Raw genomic sequence first — 18,795 nt, forward strand, 5'->3', positions numbered from 1 at the left:
TGATAATGAGAGAAGAGCTTATGCCTTTTTATTTGTTGTCTATATCCCTTTTGAAATTGTGTGTAGTATCCGGCGCCGGCTGAGAGTAAGTGTCCCGGCTCATAGGCTTTGTAGCGTATTATGAACTGACCGATAACGGATAATGATTAATGAATAACGAAGATAGATAAATAACCCTTAAACCCCCCCCGCCGCACCCGCCCCCCCCCCCCCCCCCCTGATGCAGCAAGGCTTTAAGGCTAGGACCTTAGCTTGGCCTTTTGGCTGAGAGTAAGAGTCCCGGCTCCTTGGCTTTGTAGCGTATTATGAACTGACCGATAACGGATAATGGATAATTAATAAAGAAAATAGAACAATGTCCCTTAAACTCTCCGGTTCAATCCCCTTTGCCACCATTGTTATGCAATTGTGTTCAGCGGTAACCTACCCACTGATTAAACATTGTGCAAACATGGTAAAGCAGTTCCAATTGTGGCCAATTTGGTCCTTTAGGTCTGCAAAATAGTGTGATCTCATTTAGGTAGTACTAATGGTGTGATGTCCTTTTGTCTTATTACTGTAGATATGTGTAAGCCGTTATTAATTACTCATTGTCTTACTGCTGTAACAAAAGAAATTTCCACATTGTGGGACAAATAAAGGATTACCTTATTTAATCTCATTTTATCAACGCATTTTATATTTCGAACTAGGCAGCACGGCGGGGCAGTGGTTAGCGCATGTGCGGCACAGTTCATGTCTTGGGAACCTCCTGCGTGGGTTTAAATCCAGCTCCAGACTTCCTGTGCAGAGTTTGTATGTTCTCCCCGTGCTTGCGTGGGTTTCCTCTGGGCACTCCGGTTTCCTCCCACATTCCAAAAACATGCATTTCAGGTGAATTGGCCGGTCCAAATTTGTCCCTCGGTGGAATGAGCGAGTGAGTTGTCCGTCCCCGTGTGCCCTGTGATTGGCTGGCAACCAGTTCAGTGTGTCCCCTGCCCACTGCCCGATGATTGCTGGGATGGGCTCCAGCACCCCCGCGACCCTACTGAGGATAAGCGGTGTAGCTGATGAGATGAGAGATATTTCGAACTAGACAGATTTTGTATATTAATTGCATGATAGTGCCGATGTATAAGAGAAGGAATTCTTGCAAGGCTCACCTCTACAATTGTGAGATTACCCGTTTTTTTCGTAAAAAACGGACCTTTCCTTCACCCTCATACTTTGACTTTCCCCAGTCTGAGAAGTGTTGAAGATAATGAAGTAGCTAATGAATTAATTCTTCCTCCCAGCCACTCTGAAACATGCAATGATGGTCCGTTGCAATTAAATCTGACCTGGAACTTTTCTCATGCGATTGACTTAGCTTAACTTTTTTTGTCGATGGATCAAGGCTCGATCTAAAGCTCATTTACTCCTCGCATTCTATATAGATTGGCTCAAAGATGTTAAAAGCGCAGTGTGTCTTCTGAGTTCACCCTGCTAAAAGTGAATTTGGGGCGGCAGCAGCTCAGGAGGTAAAGCGCTCGTCTTGGGATCAAGAGGTCGCAGGTTTGATTCCCGGCTCCTCTTTGTTATATGTCGAAGTGTCCTTGGGTGGGCCACCTAATGTCCCCATGCTTGGCTGATGCTGCTATCAGTGTGTGAGTGAGTGTGAATGGGTAGGTGTGAAGCACATAGTAAAGAGCTCTGTGAGCGACTCCAAAAGCGCTATAGAAATGCAGACCATTTACCATTTACAAATTGGAATAAGTAAAAATAAGTAAGTTTCACTGATAATTTAGCTCATTGTAAGCATTTCAAGCTATAGTGGTTAGCACAATCGCCTAACACATGTAAGGTCCTGGTTTGAGAACAAGTGGAGACATTTGTTGGAGAGGGATGGTGTGCCACCAGGCTGTACTTGCCCAAGACACACCACAGCAAATGGTTCCCCTACAACCCTAGTGGTCAAGGGATCCAACTAACCAACCATTAAAAGCAATATTTTGAGAAAACTAAGAGAATAACATGAAAATATACTGAAGTTTATCATATCTGATAAACGTTCTAAATGTAATACTTTTCCATTTATTTAACTTTAGTTACATAAGATAAAAATATATTTGAACAATTTAAAAATTATCAAAAAACATCTGCCTCTATACATTTTTCTTGAAAGTATTTGGGAAGGCTTCCTCACAATTATAAAATGAAACTCGTGAAACAACTACATACACTAGTGTTCCCTTTGTAGATTTTTTTTCTAAGAATAATGAATAAAGATGGACAGCAAAATTATGAAATGCTCCGGTAGTGTGCCCGCTTTGAGACTGGGAGGTCGCTGGTTCGCGCCTCGGCCGAGTCATACCTTATTGGTAAAATGGTGGCGCCCTCTGTTGGCTGCGGCTGCATCGGCTCGCTACAACGGGTCAGGTGTATCGACATTTCGTTCTGTGTACATTGTTACAAAGAATGACAATACAAAGGAAATTATTATTATTATAATTATTTCTACCTTATGACCAGAGGCACTGAACAAGCTGCGGTCAATCATGGACAATTCATTACATCCACTACACAGCATCATCTCCAAACATAAGAGCAGCTTCAGCGACGGACTGTTATCACAGTCTTGTTCGACGGACAGACTGAGGAGATCATTTATTCCTCATGCCATGAGGCTCTTTAACTCCACCCTGGGGAGTAAATGCCCACATTAAACCGCACCCCCACATGCGTATTTCCGCAGCACTATTTAAATACTCTATAGCAAAACATTATATTGGGTATTTTTGTATTCTATATCTTTATTTTGTTTTTATTTTTCAACACAAGGAGACTGCTGGAAGTGTGAATTTCCCTACGGGGATGAATAAAGTATCTATCTATCCAGTGTTTTTAGTATTTATTCTAACCCAAACAAAATTAGATCTAAGAAAACAGTAAAAATTGAAGCAAAAATGTATTTCTAAATTAAATGAAATGAAATGTTCTGCATTTATATAGCACTTTTCAAGTCAAGACTTCCCAAAGCGCTTTACATTGTGCTTCTCATTTCCCAATAGCGGCCGTGCAGCCATGTAAGGCGCTAACCTGCTTATTGGGGGTATTAGGGGTTCAGTGTCTTACCCAAGGACACTTCAACATGTAACACGGAGGAGCCGGGATTCGAACTGAGATCTCTTGATCCTAAGACAAGCGCTCTACCTCCTGAGCCACTGCCGCCCCTAAATCACAGACCTAAAAAACGGCATTGCATTCATGATATGATTGGATGGGATAGAGAATTTATATCGGAAATACTGAGAATTGACACATCTGATTTGGGAAGTTTCATTTTTTTTTTGAAATGCGAAGATTCTTTTTTGCATCAAATTAAAATTGTTGATTACCTATGTAGTTAAAGTTAGTTATTATACTGATTTCTCTTGTGCTAGAATTAAAAAAAAGTTAAAAAATACGAATTGAATACCTTTCTATTTCCCCGTCTGTTTTATATTATACTTCTAGTGAATGAAAAGTAGCAAATGGAAAAGCCTTTATGGGGGCGGGTTTACTGTGAAAAGTGTCTAGGAGAAACTTTTGACATGTGTATAATGGAAATGTTATTGAAAGCCAGGGTCAACTTGCAGTTCATTATAGAGTATTTTAAATGCAACTATCTGTTTTGTTGCTTTATTTCAGAACAGAATCAATTTGACCCTAAGAGGGAACAAGTTTAAAAAACAAACTGGTATAATTGCCAAAAACAGCTTCAGTGGGTCTGCAGTTTCTTTTTAAGTGACCTTAAAGCGTCCATGGAAAGCTGATTATGTTTTGTATCTTTGAGTCTGATCTTCAGAGATTTTGCTGACCTAAGTGCATATTATGCGGAATAATACGTTTCCAAAATGGAAAAAGCGGGATTAATCAAAGTGCTTTAGAGGATTTCGCCTGGGATAAATAGAAATATTTCCTAAAAAATGCTGATTTTAGAAGACGGAGTGACCTTGGTAAAATATGTGTATGTCATCTATTGGGGAATTTAACACTATACATTGAATAGTGCATTGCTAAAATTAAGATTGTCCACTAAACAATGTAATTACTTAGCTCATTCAGTGCCACGGATGTGAAAAGACATTTTTTCGTTTTTGTATCCACTCTTGGATGGTCCAGAAAACTGACTTCCTGTTTGAGAGTGGTATTTTGTTTTTTATTTTACATCATACTTTCATTATTTTACATTTTTTTCATTTTACTGTTATTGCAACATCCACTGCAGCCTGCTCATCCTGGGGCATTACTCCATGTGCGGTCCCTTCTCAAGGTTTCTTCATATTCCTAATGTTGAGGTTTTTGAGTTTTACCTCGCCCTCATGTAGGTTTTAAATCGGGGGCTGTTGTTGTTGTCATTTATTTATTCTGAATATGCATCACAAGAAGTGCAAGTCTTCCTGATCATTGTCAAAACATTTCGGTAAATAAAAACATGTCGAAATGGAAAAAAAATAAAAATGAGGAAGCCACATAAACCACAAAATGAGGTAATAGAAAACAGAAGGCATATTCAAAAAGGAGTGGGAAGGAGCATAGGTTATTAGCTCTCACCCTTTTCCAAAAATCAAACAAATATTAATATATGTACATATAAACACCGCCATACAAGCATATAAAAGTATACAATCCTACATGTGTATAAACTCATACAATCCCATATATATACTTTCACATGGATAAATATATATGCAAACCTATTCAAATACACATATTTAAATATACACATACCCACATTTTAATATATGAGATATATTACATATATACACACATCAATCAATTCCCCAGCAATTTTTCATCTTCATACTCCTTTGTAACCGCTAAGTATCATATTTTGGTACATTTTCTTGAACTGATGGATATTTGTAATTTGCTTCAGGTCCTCACATACCGTGAATTTCAGACTATAGAGCGCACCTGATTATATGCCGCACCCACCACATTTTAAGAGGAAAACCGATTTTGTACTTACGCAAGCCGCACCTGTATATAAGCCGCATGCGCCCACATTAAAAAATGTAACACAAACACAAAATTTACCCAAACCCGACTTTAAGTCCTGCGATTGAAACTGAATGTCCTACATTAAAGTACACAGTCCAAAAATCACAGCCGGCAAAATGAACGGAAAATGATACCGGTACTTAAGGTTTGATGCAGACCTGCAGTGTCCGGGTCCCGTTGAAAGTAATCCAAGGAAAAAAGTGTATAATGCCAAAGGTAAGGGTGGGAAAAATATATATCCACTATTGTCCGCCACGTCAACAGGTCTCACCTTTACCCCACTTCCCATCATCCCGCGTTTGTTATGCCCCTTTTTTATTCGCCCGTGCAAAACATATCAGAATAAGTGTTTAAAATAAATACATTACAAAAATATACAGTTGCAAATACATATTATACATGGTTACACATATTTACAAAGAAAGACAGTACACCGAGAGAGTTTTCAAAGCTTTAATAATAATATAACTTTCATCCCAAACGGTGCCCGTGACAGGGCAGTTAATGGTAGCAACACACTAGCAACACGCTCGCAACACGCTCGCAACACAGTAAAGGGGTCTGTTAAAAAAACATACCGTCCTTGTAAAAATCACAGTAAACCGTCCTCATCTTCCTCCTTAGAACTGAAGCCGTCAAAGTCGTCTTCCTCAGTGTCGGAAAGAAACTTTGTTTTATAGACGTCGTCCCACGCTCCCATCCACTCCTGATTCTGTGCCCTCCTCTCCGTCACGCAGCAGACCGGCTTTTCTGAACCCATTGGTGATGGTGGATTTTTTGATGCTGCCCCACACTGTCAGGATCCATTGGCAGACTTGCGAAAAAGTTGCCTTTCGCATGCGGCCAGTTTTAGTGAAAGATTTCTCGCCGGTAGTCAAGCCAAGAAGTTGCAGTCTTCCTCGGCGCATGTATTCCACCGGTCTAAATCTTACCTTTTGTACTCGAGCGCCGCTGGAGGCCGTTAGAAAAATTACTTAAATTGGCAGCATCACTGAATAGGCAGCAGGGTTGAACGTTTGGGAAGAAAGTAGCGGCTTATTGTTCGGAAATTACGGTACATTGTTCCATAGATTGACACCGGCTATAGAAATACAGAAACTTTTCAATGTTGTTCTTACATTTAAGATATTGAAGTTATTTATCCCACTTAACTCATAGCTACCCTCCCGATTTTTAAATATGTTCTGAATATTTGTGGTAATTCAGAACATATTTAGTATGTAGTTTTCAATAGTCTGTGGTCCGAGAACCCTTGTGATTAAGGCCGTCACAAATAAACATGACTTGACTAAAAAAATTAAAGATGTAGTTTTTTTGCCTGGTGAAAGAAGACAGTTGGGTATTTTGTTTAGTGGGCTCCATTTTTGTATTGCAATGGAAGTTAGTTGTCTGTAGGACTTTGCAAAAACGTTTAATTTGAGAAATGTGGCTGGCATTGAATGGGTCATTTTGTCAAAAAAACATTAAATGTCTTGTTATTTTTTACCAAGGCATCGGTAGGAGTACTTAGTTGGAAGAGCTTGTACTAATACTAAAACAGATATACAAAGCTCGAGTAACACAGAAAAATATAGAAGCGAAGACATTTTAAATCTAATGCAAATGATACTCACAATCTCACACACTTTAAACTTAATTATAAATCAAATCCCTCCACGGAGCCAATATACAAGCTTTACCTATGTTGTGGATTCCACATTATGACAGAAGTGGTTCCCTTGCCTGGGATGCAAGTTTAAATTTTCATGTTTTTAGTAGACGTTACTACTTCGTACCACGTGGCGGGCGGCATTGCAGCCAAGCTTGGCGTCACTGCCACGGGTTGTCACTCTAACCATCTGCCGCCGTAACTGTAATCAAATTTCACTTATCCTTTTTTATGGAGCGTGAGCTGATAGAGCTGGCTTATTAAATTCAAGGGTTTTTTTCGATGCCAGCTGGACTCTTGTCGCTGCCTGACAACTGCTACATATGCGCACACACAGCCACATTGCATACAAATAAGAGATGTCTCGTACTTGTATGGTACATGCATAAAATTCGAGCTAGCATAGTGAAGTTTTCAATTGTCAGAGATAGTCATTATTAAGACTCTTTGGTAGCTCTATTTACACAGATAAAATACATATATTGTTAAAAACTAAATCGTGTTACCAGGAGCAAAAGTACTCACAGCCTCCATGTTGGTTGAAAGAGAAAAAGACGTTTATTACACGTCAGTGAAAACATTACACACATGAGCACGACTTCACAATAAAATAATATAAGATTGATAAACGTACAAGAGATATAATTAGACTGATTATTGAAACGTTGTTTTATGTGTGTGCGTGTGAGAAAGATTGTTTTTGTATTTAGGAATATAAAAACAAGTTATTTTCACTAGACCAAATTTCTGAGAGATTCACATCCAAAACGGCCACATTGACACAATAGACACTTCAGTTTAAAGTTCAAAATTGATATGGTTTTACATGTAAATTTCAAACCTCTGTAACAGTGTGGTCACCTACCTTTTTGAAAATGGGAGCTACCATTTTGATATGCATTTGTAAAATAACTGGTTGTCAAGTCAAGTCGCATTTATTTGTATAGCCCTCAAAAATGTCTCAAAGGACTGCATAGGATTACAATGACACAAACATACTGATTAGAAGTTAATTTCAAAATATCCCAAAGAACTCAACCAGTACACGAGGTTTTTTCAACGAGAGAGCGGTAATTTGCACGTATCATTCGTACCACGTGACCCTGATTTTAGCTAACCTGCGTTGGCTCCCTGTTAGCTTAAGATGTGATTTTAAGGTTCTGTTGGTAGTATACAAAATCATGCATGGACTTGCTACGTCATATCAGATTTAATTTCGCCCTATCTTCCGGTCTGGAGCCTTCGCTCTGAAAATGCTGGTCTACTAGTGATCCCAAGAGCCAAGAAGAGATCCGCAGGTTCGAGAGCGTTCCCCATTCGGGCCCCGGTGCTGTGGAATGCTCTGCCCTCTGAGATTCGATCTGCAACCTCAGTCGAACTGTTTAATCTAGGCCTTAAACACACATATACTCTATTAGCTTATGAATGACCTATATTTCATGTTGATGATATCTGTGCATTATTTGCCCTCATGTAGGTTTTAGATCAGGGCATGGTTTCATAATAGTCTGTGGTTTGCAATAATCTGTGGTCTGTACAGCCCTTTTAGACTCTTTATGAATAAGGGCTATACAAATAAACATGACTTGACTTGACTTGACAAGTCCACAGAACTTTGCGACATAAAAACATCCCGAGGAGAGAAACGGTGCATGTGCAGTAATGCACACAAAACCAGATAAATTATGTTATGCAATAAATAAAAGATGGGTTATGGAAAGGATTAACCGCACACTTTGAGGTAATACTGTACATTTTTTTGCAGCCAAGGTTCATCAAGGACACATACGCAGTAGAGAGACGTCTTGCTTACCAGAGAGCAGCGGGAGTTACTCCTGCTGCAATGGCTAATCAGAGTTACTTTGCAGAGCAAAGCTAGGACATGTTGTTTCATTTTTTTCTGGCACGTATTGAGAATTTCTGCTAGGAGTGGTCAAAAATACTTCGAGTTGGTCTGTGTTCTTGCCAAATTTACCTCCATCTGAAATTCAGGTTTTTCTGATCCTTCAAGTAATAAAACAGCGTCTGACGTGGAATTAATTTGGTGTGAACACATTTATAAACACTTAATTTTATTTTCTCGTCTCATTAGCTGCACCGCTTATCCTCAGTAGGGTTGCGGGGGTGCTGGAGCCCATCCCAGCAATCATCGCGCAGTCCGCAGGGGATTTATTCTTCAATTTTAATGAATGGGTGAAGATCAAGAGTATCCAAATAATATTTTAATGGAGGATAAAAAAGGTTGGAAATGAGGCGTGATATTAGCCAGTTACATTTAAACGCTCATTTGAATTTGTCTTTCAATTCCCTAGAAATGGACGCTTTTTTTCAGGCAGAGAGAAATTAATTAAAAATAAATTGTCATCAGCGTTTGCAGTGGTAGTTGAAATCATTGAAAATACCTTAATTTTAATGTTATTTTTTTAAGATTTGAAACATTTTGGGTGAAGTGCTTGTACATGCTTGAAACTGCTGCCATGTTTCAGTTTAAAATCGACGCCGACACTGCTCTCTGGTGGCCTCACTTTTGCCATTGCATTTTTCTCCCTTTTGATTAATGACAGCTTGATTTAGTGTGTATGGCATTGTCATATGAAGCATCCTCGCCCCGGACGGGTTGTGCCTGTGAGGGAAGATGCGTTCAACTTTTAAATATGTATTGGTGCAAGAATTCAGTATGTATTATGCACATTTAATATGGGCTATGCAAAAAAATAGGGTAATGGGAAAAACTTCCCGCATCTGAAAATCTAAGCTACATATTATCATTTTAACCCAACACTTATATTAGGAGGGATTTTTATCCCCCCCCAAAAAAAACTAATATATTTGCGATGGACTGAAAACCTAAAAATCATATGGTCTACATCCAACCTCAAAAGTCCCTCCATAAACTTCAGCTGGTCCGTAACTCTGCTATCTGCATTATCAGAAAAAAACTGCTCTCGCCATCACATCACCCCTGTCCTTCAGCAACTCCACTGGCTCCCTAACTACCAGATAATCGCCTAAAAAAATCCTTCTGTAAACCTCCAAACCCATCAATAACCTTGCATCTCCCTACCTCCCTGACCTCCTTCACATTGCCACGCCATCCCGTACCCTCGGATGTTACTCCTCCCTCTGTTTCACTCGAGCCACTGCCCATCTCAGCCCCATGGATAGCAGAGCTTTCAGCTGCTCTGCCCACCAGCTCCGGAACTCATTACCACTTAACCTATGAAATTCCACCCTGTCGACTTTCACATCCGAACTCAAAACCCACCTCTTCAGACTTATCTGTTCATAATTATCTGCCTCAGATAACCTACTCATACGGCTCCTTTCTTAACTCTACTTTGATTTGATTTTGTATTTATTAATTTCTTGTTTTATTCTTGTTTTTTTTTGTTTGACATTCTGTGTACTGAAAGGTGATTTGAAGTAAATTGTATCATTTTTATGATGTCTTGATAAATGCACATGCAAAATAGGAAATCACATGTGTAAGCCGCAGATATATTTGTAACTCTTCAAAATACACGAGTCACACCAGTTTTCTTCTTTTAATTGTACTGTGGAGAAATTGAAAATTGACTTTGAAAAAAGTACCTAAGAATTGCTTGAATTTGGCCATGAAAAGGTGTACGAACCCTGTGTCTTCTTTCAGATCCTAATCCACGTGGGCTTCCTGACAGAAGAGTCCGGTGACGTTTTCAGTCCCAAGGTGCTCAAAGGGGGTCCTCTGGGTGAAATGGTCCAGTGGGCCGATATCCTCACCACACTCCACGTTCTGGGACACAACCTTAAGATCTCCATGTCTGTCAAGGAGCTCCAGAGGTGAGTCCCCCGGATTGCTTGACAATCATTTCAATTACATTTTATAGCTATAGTGCCATTTTCCAAGATCCTTTTGGACTGGGTGATAAAGAAGAGGAAGGGAGGAGATAGAGTGGCACTAAACCAGGGTTCGTGTGGAACGCTTTTTCTGTAATGGGGTGCCAAATTATACAACTATTAACTTGTTTTAAACATAACGTAAGTAAAATCCATACTTTGCTCCAAGCAAGAATTTGCTGATAAATTTATGTTTTCTTTAAAAAGGTATGTATCATTCTGTATTGAAAGCAAGTGTTGTTATTTAAAAAATTGAATGCATTCCATGACCTAGACAACATATGTTCTCAAATTCACTGCAAACTAATTCATATATTAGGAAATATATAATAACAATCAGAGGCTATCAAGCCATTCAAGCTATCGTATTTATCCGTGTATAACGCACACTTGTGTATAAAACGCACCCCTAATCATTTATAAAAAATCAGTATATAAATGTCTTTCTTTTCTAAAACCAAACATTAGAAGTGACAAATGTTGAATATGTGCAGTCATGATTGAAATCATACAATGACCTTCAAAGTCCAATTTATAATCAAATACACCAAAGAGTTGTTTACCCCATTGTGCTTTTTTGTGTTTATTTATATCTTTCAGGAAAACTTTGCTTTCTTCGTTTTTATATTTGTCTCCTGTACAGTGACTAAAATAAAGGGGTGATGAGATAATATGTAATGCCTTTTTGTATGCCATCTGCATTACTTGTTGTCAAGTGGTAAGGATGCAGCATTTTGTGATTATGGTCAATGATATTTTTTGACTGATCAATCACTGCACAAATACCCTAAAACTTTGTGTGTAAGGCTCTCCAAAACTTATGTTTTAGTTAAAATAGAATGTGCATTATACACAAATAAATAGCTGTTTGTTTCAAATCAATATAGAATTTGACTGTTATTCATACATCCAGAAATAAAACTGCCATTTAAGCAACGAAGTGTTCTAAGGGCATTACAATCCTCGAAAGTTTAAGTTTTAAAATCAGTTTTAATTCTAATCTGCTGTCTCCTTCCCTCTCTGCATCCACCCACTAACTACACTGTACCAGTACAGGTTACATTAAACCAAACGTACATCAAATGTCCTGAACTTTCTGGTGACAGGGATGATTAATTTGATAGAGGTTGGGAATCTGCCAATCTTTACTACTGATTCGTAGGAGGATTGACAGACATGTGTAAGGTCATCCCTGTAAAGAAAAACAATACATTTAGCCTAAGTGGGACTGCTGTTTGTCCTACTACATTGCCGGAAGTACATGCACCCGTCACCGCCTGCTGATTGTGGCGCAGCACCAGAAAACAACAGCAGCCAATTCTGGAAACGGACAGACTTTGATGACTACTGCACAGCGGGTATTGTGAATTTAATGGACTCTAAACGCTAAGTCCTGGTTGTTAAATCAAAGTTTCATTATACTTAAGTACTGGTAAAATATTGTACCATTTAGATCAAGAGAGGAATAAGGCGATAAACATTATTGATGACAATTGTAGATGTAAAAAAAGCGCTGCCAGCCACCCGCAGATAGAAAACAAAAGGGAACAACAGATATTTGAGCAGTTCTGCCTAGTAGGAAGCTTGAAGTCTCACTGTGTATAAATCAGACTGAACAGCATGGATTTAACTTAGTTGCGCCGCATAACTGTCGCCTTCAAAATGACCTGTAATGACAGCTGTGACAAGCGATCAATGACGTTTTACCATCCTCCCGTTGTCAGTGTTGTCTCACAGACTCCACGGCATGAGCATCCTCCTTCAGGCACGGATTAGTCAACGGTATCCTCTTGTTGATTTATTTGTTGCAATATTGATCAGTATCGACGACTCGTCAGCGTGATGCCATCAGCGCCCGACCTTGCGCCCTGCGTCAGCAGGCGTAAACGTTTTCTGCAGACGTTTACAACTTGGGTGCCAGGAAGCACGGAGGTTGACGGGGAGATGTAAATACACTCCGTCGGGGGGAGGGGGATTCCCTGTGGCTCGGCTTCGCACGTTCTATTCAGAGACCTGTTTCCCGGCCCTTCGTGTGATCAATCACCCGTTTTGTCAACCTGCTCGCATTCCTGGTGACAAATGCGAAGAGGTTCCATTCCCGACGTTAATTCCAAGCGAAAGCAAAAGAGGTTGATTCACGCCTCGTGCTTTGGCATCCTTTGTTCCGACTTTGTTGCTTCAATAGTCTTAGTCTTCCTGCCACTATCGATTCTCGCAATGGCACCGGTATGAAGTTAAGATCGATATAACGATGCCTGTAGGGACCGCACACAGTGCTGTCTGACTTGAAGACTTACAAATGACACAGGAAGCACGGTATTTATTTATTCCCGAGTCTTGCTTTACGCCTCAGTGGACAATTTGTAGGCAGCCGTTTCTCAAGATGACTTGAATGCTTGAATTCACACTTGAAATGAGCAATCTGCATCTCTTTGTGTTTTTGCAGGGATTTGTGTCTCGCCGCCCACAACAGCGGCGTTCAAGAACTATTATCTTTCGGTGTTGCGCAGTGTTGATACTTATTTACAGTTTGTGAGTAAATTCAACCTAGCAGTTTTTTTTGCAATAGTGCACCGTGCCCAGTGTTGTGAAAAACTGTGGAGAGAGCCGTGTATACGTGTAATTGGCCACTAAGGGGGTGATTAGCGAGTTCAGGCCCTGGTTCGTAGGACTATCAGGTGGCTGTACTTTATACATTATGTACTGACAGCACACACAGACATCTGATACACTTTTCAAAGAGGAACATACTAGATTTTAGGCAAAATTATTTGGGGGGTAGGGAGGTTCTTGCATACATAATTGATTTCAAACTTAGAGAACAAGGGGCCATATGTCCCAAGAAAGACCACTTTAAGTTAATTTCCAAACCAAAAGACTGTGTTTCATAGGTTGGTTAAACCTAGAGTGCTCCTCTATTTGAAAATATTTATATATATATAATTTCACAGACAGGAGATACAGTATAAAATACAGTATACCATGGAGTTACTGCCAACTCTACCTTATGATGTTTTCACGGTATGATGTGGTATAACATTTTTTCTCATCCCTTGTTATTGCATTTTCCCCACTAGATGACAACAACTACTGTGTCCCAAACCTTATAAATTCAATCTTTGAGGTGACCATGCATATAAAGATTGAACATTTCTAGTAACGTTTCTAAGATGCGTGTCTTCAATTTGTCAACGTCATACAAGATGCCAGTCGCAGCATCATAAATACAGATACAGAGTAGCAAAAACATGATAACTATGGAAATGAAGCTTGCAATCATCACTAGATACAAAGAAGCCACACTCGTTGTTACCCTAAAAACATATGGGCTTAACCATTTATTAATTGGGAGATTTATTAAGAAATGAAACGGTGATTTAAGCAACAAAGTGTTCTAAGGGAATTACGATCCTCCAAAGTTGAGGTTTTAAAATGCGGTTAAGTTTGAATCTGCCGTCTATTCGTTCCTCTGCATCCACCCACTAACTACTGTGGCCACATCACGCCAAAGGTAGATAGAAAGTCCCTTAAAGTAGCAAAGCTTAATTTCCGGTTTGTTCAAGGTTGCAAAGACATTTGCCAACAGTTTGAATGTTTTTTCATCTTCAAAATAAATTCTGAACGTTATCCAAAATGTGTTATCTTCAACAATTTAACGAAAAATGATATCTGCTAGACTCAAAAATGTTTTTGCTTAATGCGATAAGAGTATTAGCACATAATTTTTCATTTTTGAATTGTTGCCAATACTTTCTCCTTTGATTCAAATTCATTTCTCAGATTTTGGTTGGGTTTGCAGCAACTTCAGTCTTGCCTTGGCTGCAGGACTCAATGGCATGTATTGTAATATTGTGCGGCGGTGTCTAATCGGTTTGAGAGGTTTAAATTGGTCCCACGAATTATTGTAAGAGTGGCTGAATGGAAAGAAAATGCTCAATGCGGACAAAAACAAGGTGCTGAATTGGCATCTTTTGTGTTTGAATGCATATTTTTGTCAAACAATGACTGGGTACCCCTGTTATGCATTTCGGCCCGCCCTTTATAATGCTGCCGAGAGAAACACACTTGCTCCGTTTAACTACATCAGGCTACTCTTTTTTTTTTTTTTTTTTTTTTTTGCGTCGTCACCTTTTTTGTGCTGAATGTGCGTTCCTAACAATTGGGCTCTCAGAGAGTAGCGTGATGGAAATGGAGCTGCTGCAAATTAGATTTCAAAGGCACCCTAGATGGATTAGTGGGAAAGTAAGGGGGGACAGCGCTACACCTGCTCTATATCATACTCCAGCTGCTCCGGTTTGCACACAACTCAACTGAGGCGGATGCTGAGCTCAGTCGCGTGTTGTTGTTTTTTGCTGACAACATCCTCAGGCTCCCTCACAACTTTTTTTCATGCATTCAGTACGCTGCCTTGATGTTTTTCGCAATTTTTTTGGTAGATTATCACGTTTGCTGCCAAAGACTGCCATAGTCAAGTCATGTTTATTTGTACAGCCCATTATCACAAGGAGTCTCAAAGGGCTGCACAGACCACAGATTATTGCAAACCACAGACTATTATTACACCATCCCCTGATCTAAAACCCACATGAACGCGAGGAAAAACTCAAAACCTCAACATAAGGAAAATGTGAAAACTTTGAGCAGGGACTGCACATGAGGTAATCCCCCTTCCAGGATCACCAGGCTGCAATGGATGTTTTAATAACAGATAACACAGAGATATTATCAACAGGAAATATATGTCATTCATGAGCTGTACAATAGAAGTGTGTTTTAAGCCTAGATCTAAACCGTTCCACTGAGGTTGCAGATTGAATCTCAGTGGGCTTTAATGATCGAGTTTATCTAGGCTCCCATTGATAGTTTTAGACATCAAAGATCCATTAGAGAGAGTTAACTTGAGTTTGACTGTGTTTGGTATGGTTCTACAAACATTACAATTAATGATTATTAAATATAAATGACTTCAGTGCTGCACTCGCATGAATCTTTTGAGGTTAGCACGAATGTATAACCTTTAGTTTGTTACAATACTCATAAGTAATAATTGAATATTCTTTATGATTGTGGATATCATTTGTCAATATGTTTAGTTGCAGAAGCTTCAGTTTTTTCACAAAATTTCTTAACTCCCTCTTTCACCAACCCCTCCTCTTACCGTTCAGGACCTCACACGCCTTTTGTTTCCTCGTTTCTTTGGAGCTTGTTTGGCCAATTTTTTCCCTGAAGGCTCAAATCAATGTGCTTGTTAACAACCTCCCCAAATTTCACATCTTTTCAGCACTTGCAGTCTTTCTTGAAAGGTTTTTTAGGCTGCAGTGGAAAAATACACGCGTGTGTGCATGGTGGGGGGAATTCTTAAATGCATTGATATTCTGGCATTAATTGATTCATTAAAGTCCAAATGTCAATTATTAAACTATGTCAATCAGTATCAAAACACAAGGTTTTAAAAGGAGGGAACAAAGAGTCTGTTTCCGCTTGGACACTTAAATCGAGCATGCGTGTTTGCAGGCCATTGTAATTATACAGATCCTCATGCTAATGCCAATGAATCGATGAAGTTCAAATTCTGCAATGTCTATCGCGAAACAGAAGTAGACAAAAGCGACACTAAACGCCCGTTTTGTCGCGGTAAAATATAAACCCCACTGAGGTGTAAGAGTGTGAACAGAACGGACTTATTTTGCTGCCTTGAAGGTTTTTATCAGTCAACTAGAAGCCGACCAATTTAGTTAGAAAGTGTGTTCAACTCAGGTAGGCGTACTACCCGATGTCTTTTTACTTAAAATAAGGGTAATTCACGTACTGATGATCGTACTCACTGGGATGTGGTGCGTTGACGTCCCTCTTAACTGGGTCATTCATTAGTGTGACTGCTCTTTATCACAGTTTATAGGACGTTTTTGCCCTTGGATTAAAAAATAAATAATGCCTAGGTGTCTTTTGCCTACCTTTGAACCGACTTCAGCTTCATTTTAAATGTGGGATTCAAAAGCTCAGGGAATCATTTTCATAAGAAATAGACATAGAAACAGCTAAACACTTTTTAAGCTCTAGATATTGAAGGAGTCGTTTGAAATTTTACTTTCCCAAATCATGGAAAGTGCTGGTCTGTGCTTGGTGATCGTGTGTTACTTTGTGATTGTGCAATTTGTACAAACTAGTGGAAAGTAACTATTTTTACTCTCTTAAAAATAATATGAAATCTTAGTGAGGAGGAAAAATAAATCAATAATAATTTCATAATCATAGTCACGGGGTACTGGAGCCCATTTCAGTAATCACAGGACACTCAGAGACAATTCATGGACTTTTTGGGAGAATTTTATATGATATCTGTTTATTTTTGTTTTTGTTTTTGTTGTTTTTTTCATCTATGTTTCCTGCGTTTTTTTGTATTTGTACCCAATGCAACATCCATTGCAGCCTTGCTCATCCTGGAGGGGGCATTGCCACTTTTGTTGGCCCCCTTTCAGGTTTTCTTATTGAATGAATGAATGAAAGAATGAAACTTTTATTCGAACATGACAAAACAAAAAGAAAACACAAACAATGTCATTGTACATGTTCGAAAGGGAGTAGGAAGAAGCAAATGCTTATTAAATCCTACCGCTTTGTCTTGATTCATAATTGTGCCCCACAGTTAGCTCTTCTGTGTATTTACAAACAAATGCGTATACATAGTTTCTTCATTGTCATCAGTATCACCACCTCCGTCACTGTTTTTAATCCTACCAGATTTAGTTTTACCCCTCTATTAACTCTTCAATGCTAGTAGATAGATATAGATAGATAGATACTTTATTCATCCCCGCAGGGAAATTCACACTTCTAGCAGCATCCCTGCGCTGGAGAACAAAACAATGATAAAGCAAAAAGAATACAATACACAAATACCAAATGTGACGTGTTAATACCCAATGTAGCGTGTTATATAGAGTATCTAGATAGTGCTACACAGAATACACACTGCAATAAAAATACGGTAATATGCAATGTGGGGGGTGTGGTTTAATGTGGGCTTTTACACTGCCGGGTGGCGTTAAAGAGCCTCATGGCATGAGGAAGAAAAGATCTCCTCAGTCTGTCCGTGGTACAAGACTGTGACAGCAGTCTGTCCCTGAAGCTGCTCTTCTGTCTGGAGATAATGCCGTGGAGTAGATGTGATGAATTGTCCATGATTGACCATAGCTTTTCCGGTGCCCGTCTCTCAGCTACTGTTGTCAGGCTGTGCAGCTCTGTGCCCACAACAGAGCTTGCTTTCCTCACCAGTTTATTGAGACGAGAGGCATCCTTCTTGACGCTGCCTCCCCAACACGCTGCTGCATAGAAGAGGGCGCTGGAGCTTTTTGCAGATGTTGAAGGACGCCAGCCTTCTGAGGAAGTAAAGTCGGCTTTGACCTTTCCTACATTGAGCTTCTGTGTTGGCAGTCCAGTCCAATCCAGTAATCACCTAATATCATTCAGTCACCAATAATGACAATGATAACAATTAATGACTCTCACTTATGTTGAGGTTTTGTGTTTTTCCTTTCCCTTATGTCTGTTTTATATCAGGGGATGGTGTAATTGTAATTGTGCCCTGTGCAGTCTTTTGAGATGTGTTGTGATTAAGAGCTATACAAAAGAATGTGACTTGACTTCACTAGACAGACAACCATTCACTTACCCCTCGAGGCAAGTTAACTTTGCCAGTCAACCAGCTATTTGGGTTGTTTGTACATGGGAGGAAACTGGAATGCCTGCAGAAAACCCACTCGGACATAGGGAGAGGATGCACACTACCCACAAGAAGGCTAGTAGCTAGAATTGAACCAACAACCTCAAAACCATGAGGCAGAAATGCTAACCAATCATCCAGAATCCCAGTCCCTGAATCGTAATTATAATTGTGAGGCACCCAAGAATGCCAATCCATAATGTTGATAATATGGTGTGGTGTATGACTCCATTTTGATGATGCAGTTTTAATATTTAAGCTGCCACATTAGTCAGAATATTTTCCGATCTAGTTATATGGTGTGCACAACCTCCTTCATATTTAAGACATCCGAGGCTCAGGGAGATTGGCATCCCTCAGCCACACAGCCAAACTTTGTTAACTCTAAGCGAACATGAAGGGAAGCCCCACAGACTGCCACAGCAAATGAGGGGAGGACTCTGTAAACCAATAGAATTCTATGTTTCATCATTCCCTTGGATCTTTTTCCTATTCTGAGGACAGTGCTCCAGTGTTGGAAAGGCTCTAGGGCCTATAGGACACA

At 39.6% G+C, this 18,795-nt stretch overlaps 1 protein-coding gene across 1 annotated transcript in view; it reads left to right on the forward strand.

Annotated features, from left to right (window-relative positions):
• The window catches only part of LOC148360810 (alpha-1,6-mannosylglycoprotein 6-beta-N-acetylglucosaminyltransferase B-like), a 155,913-nt gene that overhangs the window by 79,357 nt on the left and 57,761 nt on the right, over positions 1 to 18,795 (forward strand). Inside the window, exon 8 of the mRNA XM_088341707.1 lies at positions 10,302 to 10,471. Coding sequence (XP_088197833.1) covers positions 10,302 to 10,471 — 170 coding nt within the window. The remainder of the gene's footprint in view (positions 1 to 10,301; positions 10,472 to 18,795) is intronic.

The sequence above is a fragment of the Urocampus carinirostris genome, chromosome 8 (genome assembly GCF_059441175.1).
Source record: "Urocampus carinirostris isolate Australia breed hairy pipefish chromosome 8, RoL_Ucar_1.0, whole genome shotgun sequence".
NCBI classification, from domain to species: domain Eukaryota; kingdom Metazoa; phylum Chordata; class Actinopteri; order Syngnathiformes; family Syngnathidae; genus Urocampus; species Urocampus carinirostris.